General features: G+C 37.0%; 1 protein-coding gene across 1 annotated transcript; it reads left to right on the forward strand.

Moving 5' to 3' along the window:
- Nucleotides 1-3,834: 3,834 nt before the first annotated feature.
- On the forward strand, nucleotides 3,835-6,129 carry LOC140862541 (uncharacterized). The gene has a single exon (XM_073265569.1). The coding sequence runs from the start codon at nucleotides 3,835-3,837 to the stop codon at nucleotides 6,127-6,129; it is 2,295 nt and encodes a 764-aa protein (XP_073121670.1).
- Nucleotides 6,130-14,161: the final 8,032 nt, after the last annotated feature.

Below are 14,161 nucleotides of genomic sequence, written 5' to 3' on the forward strand. Positions count from 1 at the left end.
TGACAAAATGGAATTCACAGTAAAAGAATACGGTTGCAAAACAAACATGTCACACAAATATTTAAAACGACAGAAACAGAATAAATTTAATAAACCTTATAAATCTTTTAATAAGAAATTTATTCCCTATAAGAAAAAGAAATTTAAAAAGAATTTCTTCAGAAAACCTTATAAAAGAAAATTTTATAAAAAGTTTGTCACTACAAGAAAAATGCACAAACACAACCCCTAAAAGACAACGCTTTTAGTGAAAAGTGTTGTAATTTTTTGAAAGACAACGCTTTTTACTAAAAGCTTTGTCGTTATATGTTTTTTATTTAAGAAAGACAACGCTTTATTTACAAAGAGTTGTGGAATAGCATTTTTTTGGGGTCAAAGACAACGCTTTTAAAAGCGTTGTCTATTAGCGTTTTTTTTTTCATGTATAACAACCCTTTTTAAATAGTGTTGTCGAAAATATATTATTTTTATTTAAAATAAATCATTAAATAAATAATATTAACCAGATCCGATCCCCAAATCAAAAGATTCCCGATTCCTTCTCTTCTCGCGTCTGATCCCTAGCCTTTCTCCTTTTCTCTCTTTCAATTGAAAATCCCATGTCAATTTTTGCTCGATTCTTAGACAAATTTTGAAGTGATCTCCGACAAGCCTTCTCCAAGAGCTCTAAATTTGCAATCGATTTTCTCGGCTTCTTTTATTTCTTGAGGGAACAACCACCAGTGGAAGAGCTCTAGCTAATTTCCTTCCAACTTGGGTTTATATGCGTATACCCTCACGGGACTCACCTCCAAGAGTCGCGAATCCTACGCAACTGCTGGCAAGAATTTGGTGAGTAGAATGCCTTCTATCTGTTTGAGAATTTTACTCTTGTCGCATTTTAATGTGTATGTTTGTTTGTTTATTTGCCATTGTTTCTCTTTGGAGAATTGGTTTCCTCAAAGTATGCGGAAGCCTGTGTTTTTAATTTTTTTCATTTCCACTTTTCTGTTCTTTTATGGAATCTTTTAAGGATCTCTGGCATTATTTTTTCAGGTCGATCTTTAAATGCCAATAGGAAGAGGAAACTCAAGCTGGGCAGAGGAAAATGATTCCAACGACATAGATTTGAGGCCTCGCAGTATTCTCTAGATTTTTTTGATTCCCTTCCTGCCAATTTCGTGGTAAATGTGAATGGATTAGAAAGCCATGCCATAGCAGAGTAGCGACAGAGTTTGGAAAGTACTCCACTTCTTGGTTAGGTTGGTGATTTACATAAGGATTTGTACTTGTGATGTTGTGTAGTAAATTTAATTACTGGAGTTCTTCATCTGAATGATGCATGAATTTCTTGTGATTTATGAGCTGTGAAATAACTTGTTTTCTTTCAGTTTTAATCTTCACCAATTGGGATGATATTATGAATAATAATATGATCGTATAACCTTTCAGATTGGTTAATATACTTCATCTTTGGTATGAGTGTATTACATATTGGCATATCCCAAGTTATGATCAGATATGATTGAACATGCATTTTACGATGCTAAGTTATTTTGGGGATTAGTCTATGCTACCCTATGTATCACAAGCTGTTGAACTTGTTAAAACATGTCTATGTCTTGTATAATTTATGTTTAGAACTCATAAATCCGATAGAAAAGTGGTTGTCCTAAGATATAGGTGTTGAAATTGATAAAACTTTGATTTTCATTGTCAAGAAAAATCACTTTTTACTTGATGTTATATGAGAGGTCCTAATGATTTTATCGCACTTTGATCGGCTTGAATCTGGGAGAAGCTCGATCAGTGTGCATACTGCTCCAGATTTTATGGCTTTCAACTAAGATTTTTTCGAAGTTTCCAACACTTGAAGCAGCACTTGCAGAGCACAAGGACTTGTTGTTGTACAGTTCTCGTCCGATAAAATCTCTTAACAGTGACTTGAAAAAGTCAACCCCTGATCCTGTACTACGTAATTCCATTCATATTCAGCTCTTCCCAGCTTCTGAAACGTCGAAATCACGCAGAATCTTGCTTCCTCGCTGCCCATTTGAAGCATGATCGCCATAGATTTCATGCATTTGGGTTTCGTTAGAAGCTGGGGAATTCTTTCATCTTCTTCCGACAACAGAACTGATGAAGAACGCCAAAAGCCTCTTCACAATCTCTAAACGACACGAAATCCAAATTATCGACTAAAATCTGCACAATAATCTTCACAAGAACATCAACTCCTACCGATCTCTCTTGAAATCCTCCTTCACCTGATCCTCTCTCATTTCAACGACATACCTTAGTTTCCTCAAATAAGTCACCTTAAATAAATTATTTAAATTGAAAACATAAATGTGACTTCTTTTTGGAATTTTTCAATCTGACTTATCACTTTAACTGTTGATTCTTTTTCTTTATGATGTCCACTCATTTATATCCATGATTTTCTGTATGAATTCTTGTCTCAAAACCATATTCTTTTTCTGCAGAAAAATCATATTTATACATCAGGAGCTTCATGTACTAATATTGCCGTAATCAGAGGAGCTCTTCGTGCTAAAAAACCAGAGCTGCTCACTGTCATATTGCCGCAGAATTTGAAAAAGCAACCCCCAGAAAGTCAAGAGTTACTGAATCTGCATTTTCTTTGGTAAGAATTGAGGATTGATTGTCATTGGAATTATCAAAACCACAAGGTTTGCTGTAGCTAAAGTTTCATATACATTTTTGTTTAAAATATATGTTCCCACTATGCAAAATATCAATCTACTGCTCTAAGATGCCTTCATATGTCTCAGATTCTTCACCCTTTCATGAGTTTATGTGCCTAGAAAGATGGTCTAGGAAAACTTGTACAACAAATGATAATGATGCAATGATTTATGGATTTCCAGGTACAAAATGTGATAGAAAAACCACACAATGATCATCTTCCATTGATAGAGGCCAGCAGGTATTCTTGTTTTGCTTTTGAGGAAGCACGCTTAATTTCCCATTGTCCTGTTTCTTATTTCCATATGGAGATTAAAATTTAAAGGAGCATCATTAGAAATCAATTTTGATGATTAACTTAATGTCGTGGGTTTGATTCAAGTTGGTTTAAATTATGATTTCTTTTCCATTAACATATAATTTTTTTTTGTTTGCATGGGTTGACATTAACTTTTCCATTAACTTTTGTGTTTAAGAGATCTTTCTGTTGATTTAAAATATGAAATTCAAGAAGGTACCCTTCTGTTTAGATATTTTATTTCTTCCAATATTTGGCGATTCTGTAGCCAACTCTATGAACTGCTTTATCTTGTTGCTGAGCATTAAGCTGACTATTAAAATTATTTTTTAATTCTTTATTTTGTAGTTTAAATGTGGATGCTTATTTATTTTCTGGTTCATGCTGACATGATAAAAACCGTAGAATATATTATGCATGAACATGCAAGGCAACTGTTTTAAATTGGCATAACAGCCTTTTTGTTTTTTTTTTTGGTGATGATCTTTGAGTTATACCTCATTTTTCTCACCAAATTACTACCAACTCCAGATGATGGCTATTCTAGTTAATGTTTGGCTAACCTATGTAATTATTTGTTTTCTATTTAAATGAATATGCTGCTCAATTGGTGAAACAGAAGATGGATTATTTGTTTTGCGTTCCCTGAAATTGCCAATGATATGTATAAAAATCAGAATCAGAAAATACTAAAGCTCTTTAAGAAGTTCCCTGAAATTGCCAATGATGTGCTTTGCGTCCCCTGAAATTGACAAAGAATGGATGCCAAAGTCTTGGTTATCATCAGCTTGAAAATATACATATTAACATTATATCTTTTATTCTCTATAGTGTTACTTACTAAAAGAATGGACAAAGAATGGATGCCAAAGTCTCGGTTATCAAGGGAATATGAGCATGGAGTAGAGTCTTTCTTGAAATTTGCAATAAAAAATGCCGAGGATCGGGAAGCAATATCTTGTCCATGTACAAAATGTGGTAATCTGAAGAAGAAAAAGGTAGAGACTATAAGGGCACACATGTATTCTAATGGTATAGATTTGAAATATCATACTTGGATATGGCATGGTGAAAGGTCTGCGATGAAGAACTCAAATAATGATCGTGATCAAGAAAGGGAAGATGTACCAAAGTTTGACACCGAGGAACCAATAGATATGGTACATGCTGCATTTGATAGTTATGCTCAGAATCCAACCACATTCAAAAATCTACTTGAAGATGCTGAGAAACCTTTATATCCTGGATGCAATAAATTTACAAGGTTATCTGCAGTTGTAAAATTATTCAACTTGAAAGCCAAATATAGTTGGAGTGACAAAAGTTGCACCGACCTACTCAATTTGTTAGGAGAAATGCTTCCAAATGACAACGAATTGCCTTTATCTTTCTACGATGCAAAGAAAAGCTTGTGTGCATTAGGGATTACTTATGAGAAAATCCATGCTTGCCCTAATGATTGTATCTTATACCGGAAGGAGTATAAGGATATGAACAGTTGTCCTACTTGTGGGATGTCAAGGTGGAAGATGGGCCAAAAAGATACGATAAAGGAAGGAGTTCCTGCAAAGGTTCTATGGTACTTCCCTCCAATTCCGAGATTTGTACGAATGTTTCGGAATAAGGAGTTTTCCAAGGAGCTGACTTGGCATGCTGATAAAAGACTTAATGATGGATACTTACGCCATCCAGCTGATGCACCTTCTTGGAAATTAGTAGATCACAAGTGGCCAAATTTTGCTGCTGATTCAAGAAATCTTAGATTGGCCATTTCAGCTGACGGGATCAATCCCCATGGTATGATGAGTTCTACATATAGTTGTTGGCCAGTTTTAATGATTACTTACAATCTTCCCCCATGGTTGTGTATGAAGAGAAAATTTATGATGCTCACAATGTTGATTTCTGGTCCCAAACAACCAGGAAATGATATCGATGTTTACTTAGCACCTCTAATCGATGACTTGAAATTCCTATGGGATACAGGTGTTGAAGCATATGATGCATATAGAAAAGAAACCTTCTCGCTCAGAGCTGTCTTGCTGTGCACCATCAATGACTTTTCTGCATATGGAAACATGTCAGGATGTATTGTGAAAGGATATCACGCATGTCCGATTTGTGGTGAAGAAACATATTCAACAAGGTTGAAACATAGCAGGAAAATGTCGTACACAGGCCATAGAAGGTTTCTACCTGCAAATCATCCTTATCGAAGGCAAAGAAAGGCATTTAATGGGTACCAAGAGTTCAACCCTGCACCCAAACCATTGAGTGGCGATGAAGTGTTAAAAAAAGTCGATGGAATTCATTGTCATTGGGGAAAAATGAGAAAGAAGATTCAGTCCACGAAAGATGATGTAAAACCATCCTTCAAAAAGAAATCAATTTTCTTTGAACTTGAGTATTGGAAACATCTATATGTTAGACATGTTCTTGATGTGATTCATATAGAAAAGAACGTCTGTGAAAGTCTTCTCGGTACGTTGCTTGACATTCCGGGAAAAACAAAGGATGGAATTGCAGCTAGATTAGACCTTGCTGAAATGAATTTGAGGACAGATTTGGCTCCAGTGATGGGGGAGAAGAAATCTTTTCTGCCAGCAGCATGTTATACACTTACAAAAGATGAGAAAAGAAAGATTTTGAATTCTTTGTGTGGAATGCAATTACCTACATGTTACTCATCCAACGTTAAAAACTTTGTTTCGATGAAGGACTTGAAACTTGTTGGCCTTAAGTCACAGGACTACCACACTTTAATGCAGCAATTACTTCCAGTGGCCATACGTGGTGTCTTGCCCAAACATGTCAGAGACTCTATCACTCGTTTGTGCTTCTTCTTCAATGAGCTATGTAATAATGTGATGGATCCCTCAAAGTTGGATGAGCTGCAGAGAGAGATTGTGATCATATTGTGTTTACTTGAAAAGTATTTTCCACCTTCGTTTTTTGACATAATGATTCATTTAACAGTTCATCTTGTGCGAGAGGTGAAATTATGTGGCCCAGTTTGGTTTAGGTACATGTATCCCTTTGAAAGATACATGAAGATTTTGAAAGGTTATGTGCGAAATCGCAATAGACCGGAAGGTTGCATGGCTGAATGTTATATTGCTGAAGAGGCGGTTGAATTTTTCTAAGACTATCTTGGTAGTTTGCACACAATTGGGATCCCTACAAGTCATCGACAAATAGAACTTACTAAACCTTTGTCGGCTGCAATTGTGCAATCCATTGCTGAGGATGAGTTGCAACAAGCACATCGTTATGTATTGGAAAATGATGTTGACACTGATCGCTATATTGAGTAATTTCTTCCACTTACTAATATGTTCATTAAGTTTTCTTAAATCTACATGTTTTCTTACTCGTAATAATAATTTGAATAGGGAACACATGGCATATTTGAATGCAAGATTTCCACAAAGGGCTAAGTCCAAGAGGTGGTTACAGGATGAGCATAACCGAACGTTTAGTACCTGGTTGCTTGATCGTGTGAGTTCATTTATTATCACAATTGGCGTACATTTATTATCATGACTGTGCATAAATAATAAGTTATCACATAAATAATATAGGTTGCACGTGTTGATGATCATTCCACTTATCAAGTATCCGAAAGATTAAAGTGGATGGCGCGCGGACCTTCTAAGCAAGTCTTAAAGTACTCTAGTTATTTGATTGATGGGGTTACTTATGCTACAAGAGAGCGTGATGATATGCGAGTTGTTCAAAACTCCGGAGTCAGCTTAGTTGCAAAGACAATGCAAGTTTCTAGTGCAAAGGATAAACATCCTATCGTGTCAGATATGGTTTTTTATGGAGTAATACAAGAAATATGGGTGGTTGATTACCACAAATTTCAAATTCCGATGTTTAAATGTAATTGGGTGGAGAATAGTAATGGTATCAAGGTAGATGATCTTGGATTCACGTTGTTCAACCTCCATAGAATTGGATACAAATCTGATTCATTTATTTTAGCGAGCCAAGCGAAGCAAGTTTTTTACATTGAAGCTCCTGAAGATCCTTTATGGAGTGTTGTACTTGCGACTCCAAGTAGGGAGTACTTTGAATATGAAAGAGTAGGTGCCCAGTGAGCCAACTTGTGGCTAAGGGCTTTGATGACTCTTTGTATAAACAATCTTTTCTTTAATATAATTTACACTTTTATTAATGGAAATGACTTTATCTTTCTCCATATTGTTATATTGTGATATACTATTGTTGTTTTGATAAAGACCTTGAATATACTATAGTGTATGTAAGATGTGGTAGAACATGGGGATGTCTATCATGAAACACATCTTATAGTCACTGTATATTCTAAACTGTTCCTAGTCGATTGAGCCGTCCGATAATAAGGATAAGGATCTCTCTAGTTTGAGACTAGCATTTGCGATGCAGAGTACCACGTTTCATTGGTAAGGAACATAGAGATGTTCGAAGCATGCAAATGGATATTCATATGATGAATGATCGAACTACCCTATCCGAACTTGCCAAGTGGTTATCACTTATCGAGTGGATAAAGTCCGCGGTTTTGGTTGTACACCATTAGTCCTTACTACTTGAAACATCATTGAGACTCTATATGCTAGTACTGTTCTTTGACTCGTTTACCGACTCTATTGGGGTCATCAGGTGTCGGGATTGGGTACAGTTACAACACATATAGGAGTCGATGCTTTGTTGTCAAGGATTCACCACATACTTGCGAGTGTGGATATCCTATGCGATCTGAGGAGATACTAGTGTGACGAATCTCTGGCCAGAGTACATGATGTGTTTTAAGAAATGGTTTCTTAATAGCACATGCGATGTCACTATTTGATCTTCAAGATGTATTGCATAGTTATCGAATCTCGAACGACTCTCGATATACCAACGGTTGTTGATTCGATCGGGATATATGGATGAAGGGACCGTACTGTACGCTAACCAAAATCTATTGGTTCTTGCAGGCACTATCAGTGATACCTAGGGAATCATGGGGCGATGTTGCTAGGAGCTCTTACCATGATTCGATGGGCAAGTCGGAAATTGTTGTTCCGAGTCACAAGGAGTTGTGAGCCCACGGCTAGCTGTATCCCTGAACCATTGAGGGTCACACAGAGTAATGGATTTTTTAATCCCCGTTGAGATAGTTAAATTTAAAGAGTTAAATTTAATGAACAAAGAAGTTGGACTTCTTATTTAAGAGTAGAGGAGTAAGATTTCCTAAAATGACATAGGGATGGGCATTTTTGGAAACCACTGAATTCGGATTCAGAAAAATTTATCTTGACTTTAAAAGGTGCAGAAATGGTTTCTGTGCACATTGGTGAAATCGGTTTATCAATCGGAGTCACGATGAATTTTATAATAATTTCTGAACATGCGGGCTTTGCTTGTCGGGCTTGAACTTATGACTAATGGGCCCTAAGCTGTTAGTGGCCTACATTATAAATAAGTTATTGCAGTACAGAAATTACACACAACAGGTCACAATTTTCGAAAAACCTAGTCTTTTTCTCTCTGAAGTGGCCGACCCCCTCTCCCCTCTGCTCGGTAAAATCCAGTCTGTGAATTTTGAATTACAGTCTGGTTTAACGGATCAAATTCGTTAATCTCTTTGTAGAAACTTCTGATAGATTTTCTAGTGCAATCTATCAGAGAGATTAAATATCCGTTCGTGGACCTGATTGAAGAACAGTTCGTCCATCAGTTCCAGGGATATACAACAAGAGCAGAGAAATCTGTTGGTGTCCAAAATCTCGATTCGAGATTGAAGGTAAAAATTTTATAATCGTTATTTAATTTTTACACACACAATTTAATCGTAAGGTTGATACCCATTATGGAATCGTTCCATATAAAATTTTTAAACTTCCGCTGCACCGGGTATCAATCCTAATTGATCTGATCGCCGCGTTCTACATCAGTGGTATCAGAGCCAGGTTACTCAGATCAAGCGATTAAATTAATCGATTGTACAAAAATATTTAAGCCTCGGTTTTTGAAACAAAATAAATATTTTAAAAATAAAAAAAAAAAAAATTTCCGGGCAAAAACCCTGGGCAGCGATCGTCGCTGCCCTAGGGGCAGCCGGGCTGCCCGGCCCGACCCCATTAGGGCGCGGGCATCCCGGGAATGTCCAGGGCGGCCCGCGGGAAAAATTATTTTTTTAATTTTTAAATTAAATTTTAATATGTTAAAATTCTATTTTTGGTCCGATCGAAAATTGTTTTTGATTGGTCCACGAGGCGTTGGATCGAATTGTTCGAGTCCGAAAATTTTAAAATTGATTTTTGGATAAATTTGAATTTTTGGAAAATTTTAATATTTTATCCTTAAATTGAATTTTGAAATTAATTATTTTTGGTATAATTGATGATAAGATATGATCTTATGGATATATTGAGTAAAATATGATTTTATGTATAAAATTGGATTTTATAGATAAAATATGATTTTATTTGATAAAAAGATAAAATATGATTTTGTATGTAAAATAAGATTTTATGTATGAAATATGATTTTATCCTTTTAAATTTAAATTGCCATTGCATGTTATCCAATAAATTAATTTTGAATTAAATGTTATTCGATAAGGATGATCGATTGCCATGACCAATTTTGTAGGTGTATGTTAGGAATTTACATTTGTTTTTATTGTTGTTGGTTTTATTAATGGGCCTGGTTTATGGCCCAATATGAATTGTCATATGTAATAAAAGTGGGCTTGGTTTATGGCCCGTTCCCACCCCTTGAAAATGTATCCCCTACTTGTCATTGTTATTTATTGTAAATACATTAGATTTAGTGGGAGATGAAGATTTTAAGACGGAGGTGGGCCCAGCAGACAATAAAGACGAAGAAATGTAAATTGGAAGCACAATGTAATAGGATTGCATTGCATACTGCATATTACCTAGGATTGGACTAAGACTCGTGATTGGCAACCACGGGTCGATTAGAAATGGAATCGATCATCCTATATAATATGTGATATTATTGTTGTATGCATGTTTTAGACATAATTGTGTGAATCCGGCAAGCATACAAAATTTTAAAATGATGAGACAAATTTTCAAAATTAAAATCCCTCATTTTAAATATGATTTAAAATTGATATCAAGATAAATAAAGGAAATTTAAATTTGTTTAAATGTTCCTACCTTCCATCAACGATCAATGTATGAGATGCTACCCGCGGATACGGTCCGGCTCATATTATTGGGGGGGCCGTTCGTCGGAAAGCTGTACATTGGATCGACACATGTTGTAAGTTGGGTGGAACTCCCATGGGATCGGCTCATATTATTGGGGGATCCACATGGCGACCGTCCATCACAACTTAATATTGATGGGTCATCTTGACATGTCACAATAAACGGCGTCATATTATTGGGCCCTTATTGGACATGAGGTAAAAACATGGAGGTTGCTTTGGAAGCAATTGGGCTCTACCTTTTGAAAATTATGGTTGGCTGATATTATTCGGGACCATAGATTGTCAATTGGACTCCATGTTCTCACTAAGGAAAACAGTTTCCCGTTTTCACTAGAGGGTAGTGAAATCGTTAAAATAGTGGGAGTGAGATTCATAAAATAAATTTCGCCTATTTTATGTCTTAGTAAATTACTTAAGCAATCACTGATATTTGTCTGTTTCTTTTCAGTATTTCATAAAGATGAATTCGCGTAATCCACTTTTCTCGATCCTCGAACAAAATAAACTGACTGGCGCAAACTATACGGAATGGTTCCGTAAGTTGAAGATTGTCTTGACTTCGGAGAAGATGCTCTACGTGTTAGAAAAATCTCCTCCGAAGGAAGCACCAGCTGACATAAGTCCGGAAGAGTTAGCCAAACTTGATACATGGTGGGATCATGATATCAAGGCCAAATGCTATATGCAAGCCTCGATGTCTGATGAACTCCAGAGGCGATTTGAGGACACCATGAATGCTGCTGACATTCACGTACAACTCAAGGAACTTTTTGGGGCTCAATCGAGAGCTGAAAGGTTCGCTACTGTAAAGGAGCTAATGACGTGTCGCATGCGTGAAGGGACTTCGGTCCGTGATCATGGGGTACGAGTGATTTGGCTCATACAGAAGTTGGTAACCCTTGATTTGGTGTTGGAGCATGAACTCAACGTGGACTTACTACTTCTGTCTCTTCCTTCTTCGTTTGACGGATTTGTGGTGAATTTCAATATGAACAAGATAGAGGCCTCCCTTGAAGAGATGGTCAATATGCTTGTGACATATGAATCCACATTAAAGAAGGATAAACCGGCTTTCTTGGTGGGCTCCTCTTCTTCTGCTAAGAAGGGGCCAAGTACAAAGGGTAAGAAACGTTCTGCCCCACCCAAGAAAATCGAACCCGAGAAGAAGTACAAGACAAAGGCTTCAAACATGGAAAAATCCAAGGATGTTTGCCATTACTGCAAGAAGCCCGGTCATTGGAAGCGTAACTGCAAGGAATATCTAGAGCAGTTGCGAACTGCGAAGGGTATGTTCTATATTGAAATAAATGTTTCACTTAATACTACTTCTTGGGTATTGGATATCGGATGTGGATCTCACATTTGCAATGATTTGCAGGTGATGACAAGAAGTCGCAGGCTTAGAATGGGTGAGACCCAGCTGAGGCTCGGAAATGGTTCCAGAGTTGAAGCTAAAGCTGTGGGAGATATTTATTTAATTTTGCAGAACGGTTTTAAGTTACTTTTGAGAGATGTTTTATTTGTTCCAGATTTGATTAAAAATATTATTTCTGTTTCTATGCTTGATAGAGATGGTTATTCTTGCAATTTTGTGAATGAGATTTGCAATATTTACAAGAATAATTGTTTGATTGGAAATGGACAACTTGAAAACGATCTATACAACTTAAAACTAAAAGACGTTCCAATAAATTATGTTGATAAACCGGCAACAACAAACAAAAGAAAAATCGATAGTCAAAACCCGGCAAACCTTTGCCATGCTAGGCTAGGTCATATTTCCTCAAGGAGGATGAACAAGCTAGTGGGAGAGGGCATGTTTGATATGTCTGATATTAACTCTCTACCTACTTGTGAATCCTGCCTGAAAGGAAAAATGACTAAATCTCCTTTTAAGGGGAAACTTGAGCGTAGTCAAAATCTGTTGGATTTGATCCATACAGACGTTTGTGGTCCATTTAGAGTTGGTACTCAATATGGCCACACCTACTTCATTACCTTTACTGATGATTATTCGAGGTATGGGTATTTATATTTAATGAAATATAAGTCTGAAGCGTTTGAAAAGTTCAAAGAATTCAAGGCTGAAGTAGAAAACAAGCTAGGTAAAAGTATTAAAGCACTTTGATCGGATCGAGGTGGAGAATACTTGAGTACCGAGTTTTTGGACTATCTAAAAGAGAATGGGATTCTCTCTCAGTGGACTCCTCCTATGACACCACAGCTTAATGGTGTATCGGAGAGTCGTAATCGAACTTTGTTGGACATGGTTCGATCCATGATGAGCTTCACTGAGCTTCCACCTTCGTTTTGGGGCTATGCGCTTGAAACGACGGTATTGTTGTTGAACAACGTCCACACTAAAGCAGTGGACAAAACACCATACGAGTTATGGAATGGCAAAGCTCCTAAGTATTCGTACTTGAGGATTTGGGGATGTCCTGCTTATGTGAAGCGGACAGTGGGAGATAAGTTGGATAGTCGATCCAGCTTATGTTATTTTGTAGGGTATCCGAAGAATTCAATCGGATATTATTTCTATTATCCTGCTGAAACAAAGGTGTTTGTTTCAAGGAATGTCACCTTCTTGGAGAAGGAGTTCTTATTGGATAAGAAAGGCGAGATGATGGAACTCGAAGAAATTCGAGAAGAACCCAAAATACAAAATAACGATCCTACACCTCAGGAACCATTGATAGACACGCATGTACCTAGAAGATCCGAGAGGACTTCTAGACCTCCTATTCGATATGGTCTTCTTCTTGAAGGGGATCAAGATGAACCCGATGTTGGATGTGATCCAAGAAACTTCAAGGAAGCAATTTCTGATGCGGATTCAAATTTATGGCTTGAAGCTATGCAGTCGGAAATAGATTCGATGCATACAAACCAAGTTTGGTCTTTAGTAGATCCTCCCGATGGAATTGTTCCAATAGGGTGTAAATGGATCTACAAGAGAAAGCTTGGGCCTGATGGTAAGGTATTGACCTACAAGGCGCGATTGGTGGCGAAAGGTTATACTCAAAGACAAGGAGTTGACTACGATGAAACCTTTTCACCAGTTGCAATGTTCAAGTCCATAAGAATCCTTATTGCCATAGCTGCTTGGTATGACTATGAGATATGGCAAATGGATGTGAAGACTGCTTTTCTTAATGGAGACATTAAGGAAGAAATCTATATGAAGCAGCCTGAGGGGTACACATCCATGGGAAGCGAGCATAAGGTATGCAAGCTTCAGAGATCAATTTATGGTCTAAAACAAGCATCAAGAAGTTGGAACCAGAAATTTGATGAAACAATAAAGGATTTTGGTTTCATCAAGAATCCGGAGGAACCATGCGTGTACAAGAAAATAGTTAAGGATGCTGTGACATTCTTAGTACTTTATGTTGATGACATCCTACTCATTGGGAATGACGTAGGGATGTTGCAGTCAACAAAGATATGGTTATCAGGTAGATTCTCGATGAAGGATTTGGGTGAGGCATCCTATATTCTAGGGATACATATCTATAGAGATAGATCTAAGAGAATGATAGGACTCACTCAATCAACCTACATCGACACCATATTGAAACGATTTTCAATGGATGGGTCCAAGAGAGGACATCTACCCATGTGTCATGGAGTTTCTCTATCCAAGTCTATGTGTCCCAAGACGGATGAAGAGATAGAGAAAAACACATGTACCATATGCGTCAGCCATAGGTAGTATCATGTATGGGATGATATCTACCAGACCGGATGTAGCATTTGCTCTGAGTGTCACGAGCAGATATCAAGCTAATCTCGGTCAAATGCATTGGAAAGCCGTGAAGGACATTCTTAAGTACTTACGAAGGACTAAGAATATGTTCATGGTATATGGAGGAAGAGAACTAAAATTGGAAGGCTATACCGACTCTAGCTTCCAAAGTGACGTGGATGACTCGAAGTCAACCTCTGGATTTGTG

This window comes from Henckelia pumila, chromosome 4 (assembly GCF_033568475.1).
Source record: "Henckelia pumila isolate YLH828 chromosome 4, ASM3356847v2, whole genome shotgun sequence".
Taxonomy (NCBI): Eukaryota; Viridiplantae; Streptophyta; class Magnoliopsida; order Lamiales; family Gesneriaceae; genus Henckelia; species Henckelia pumila.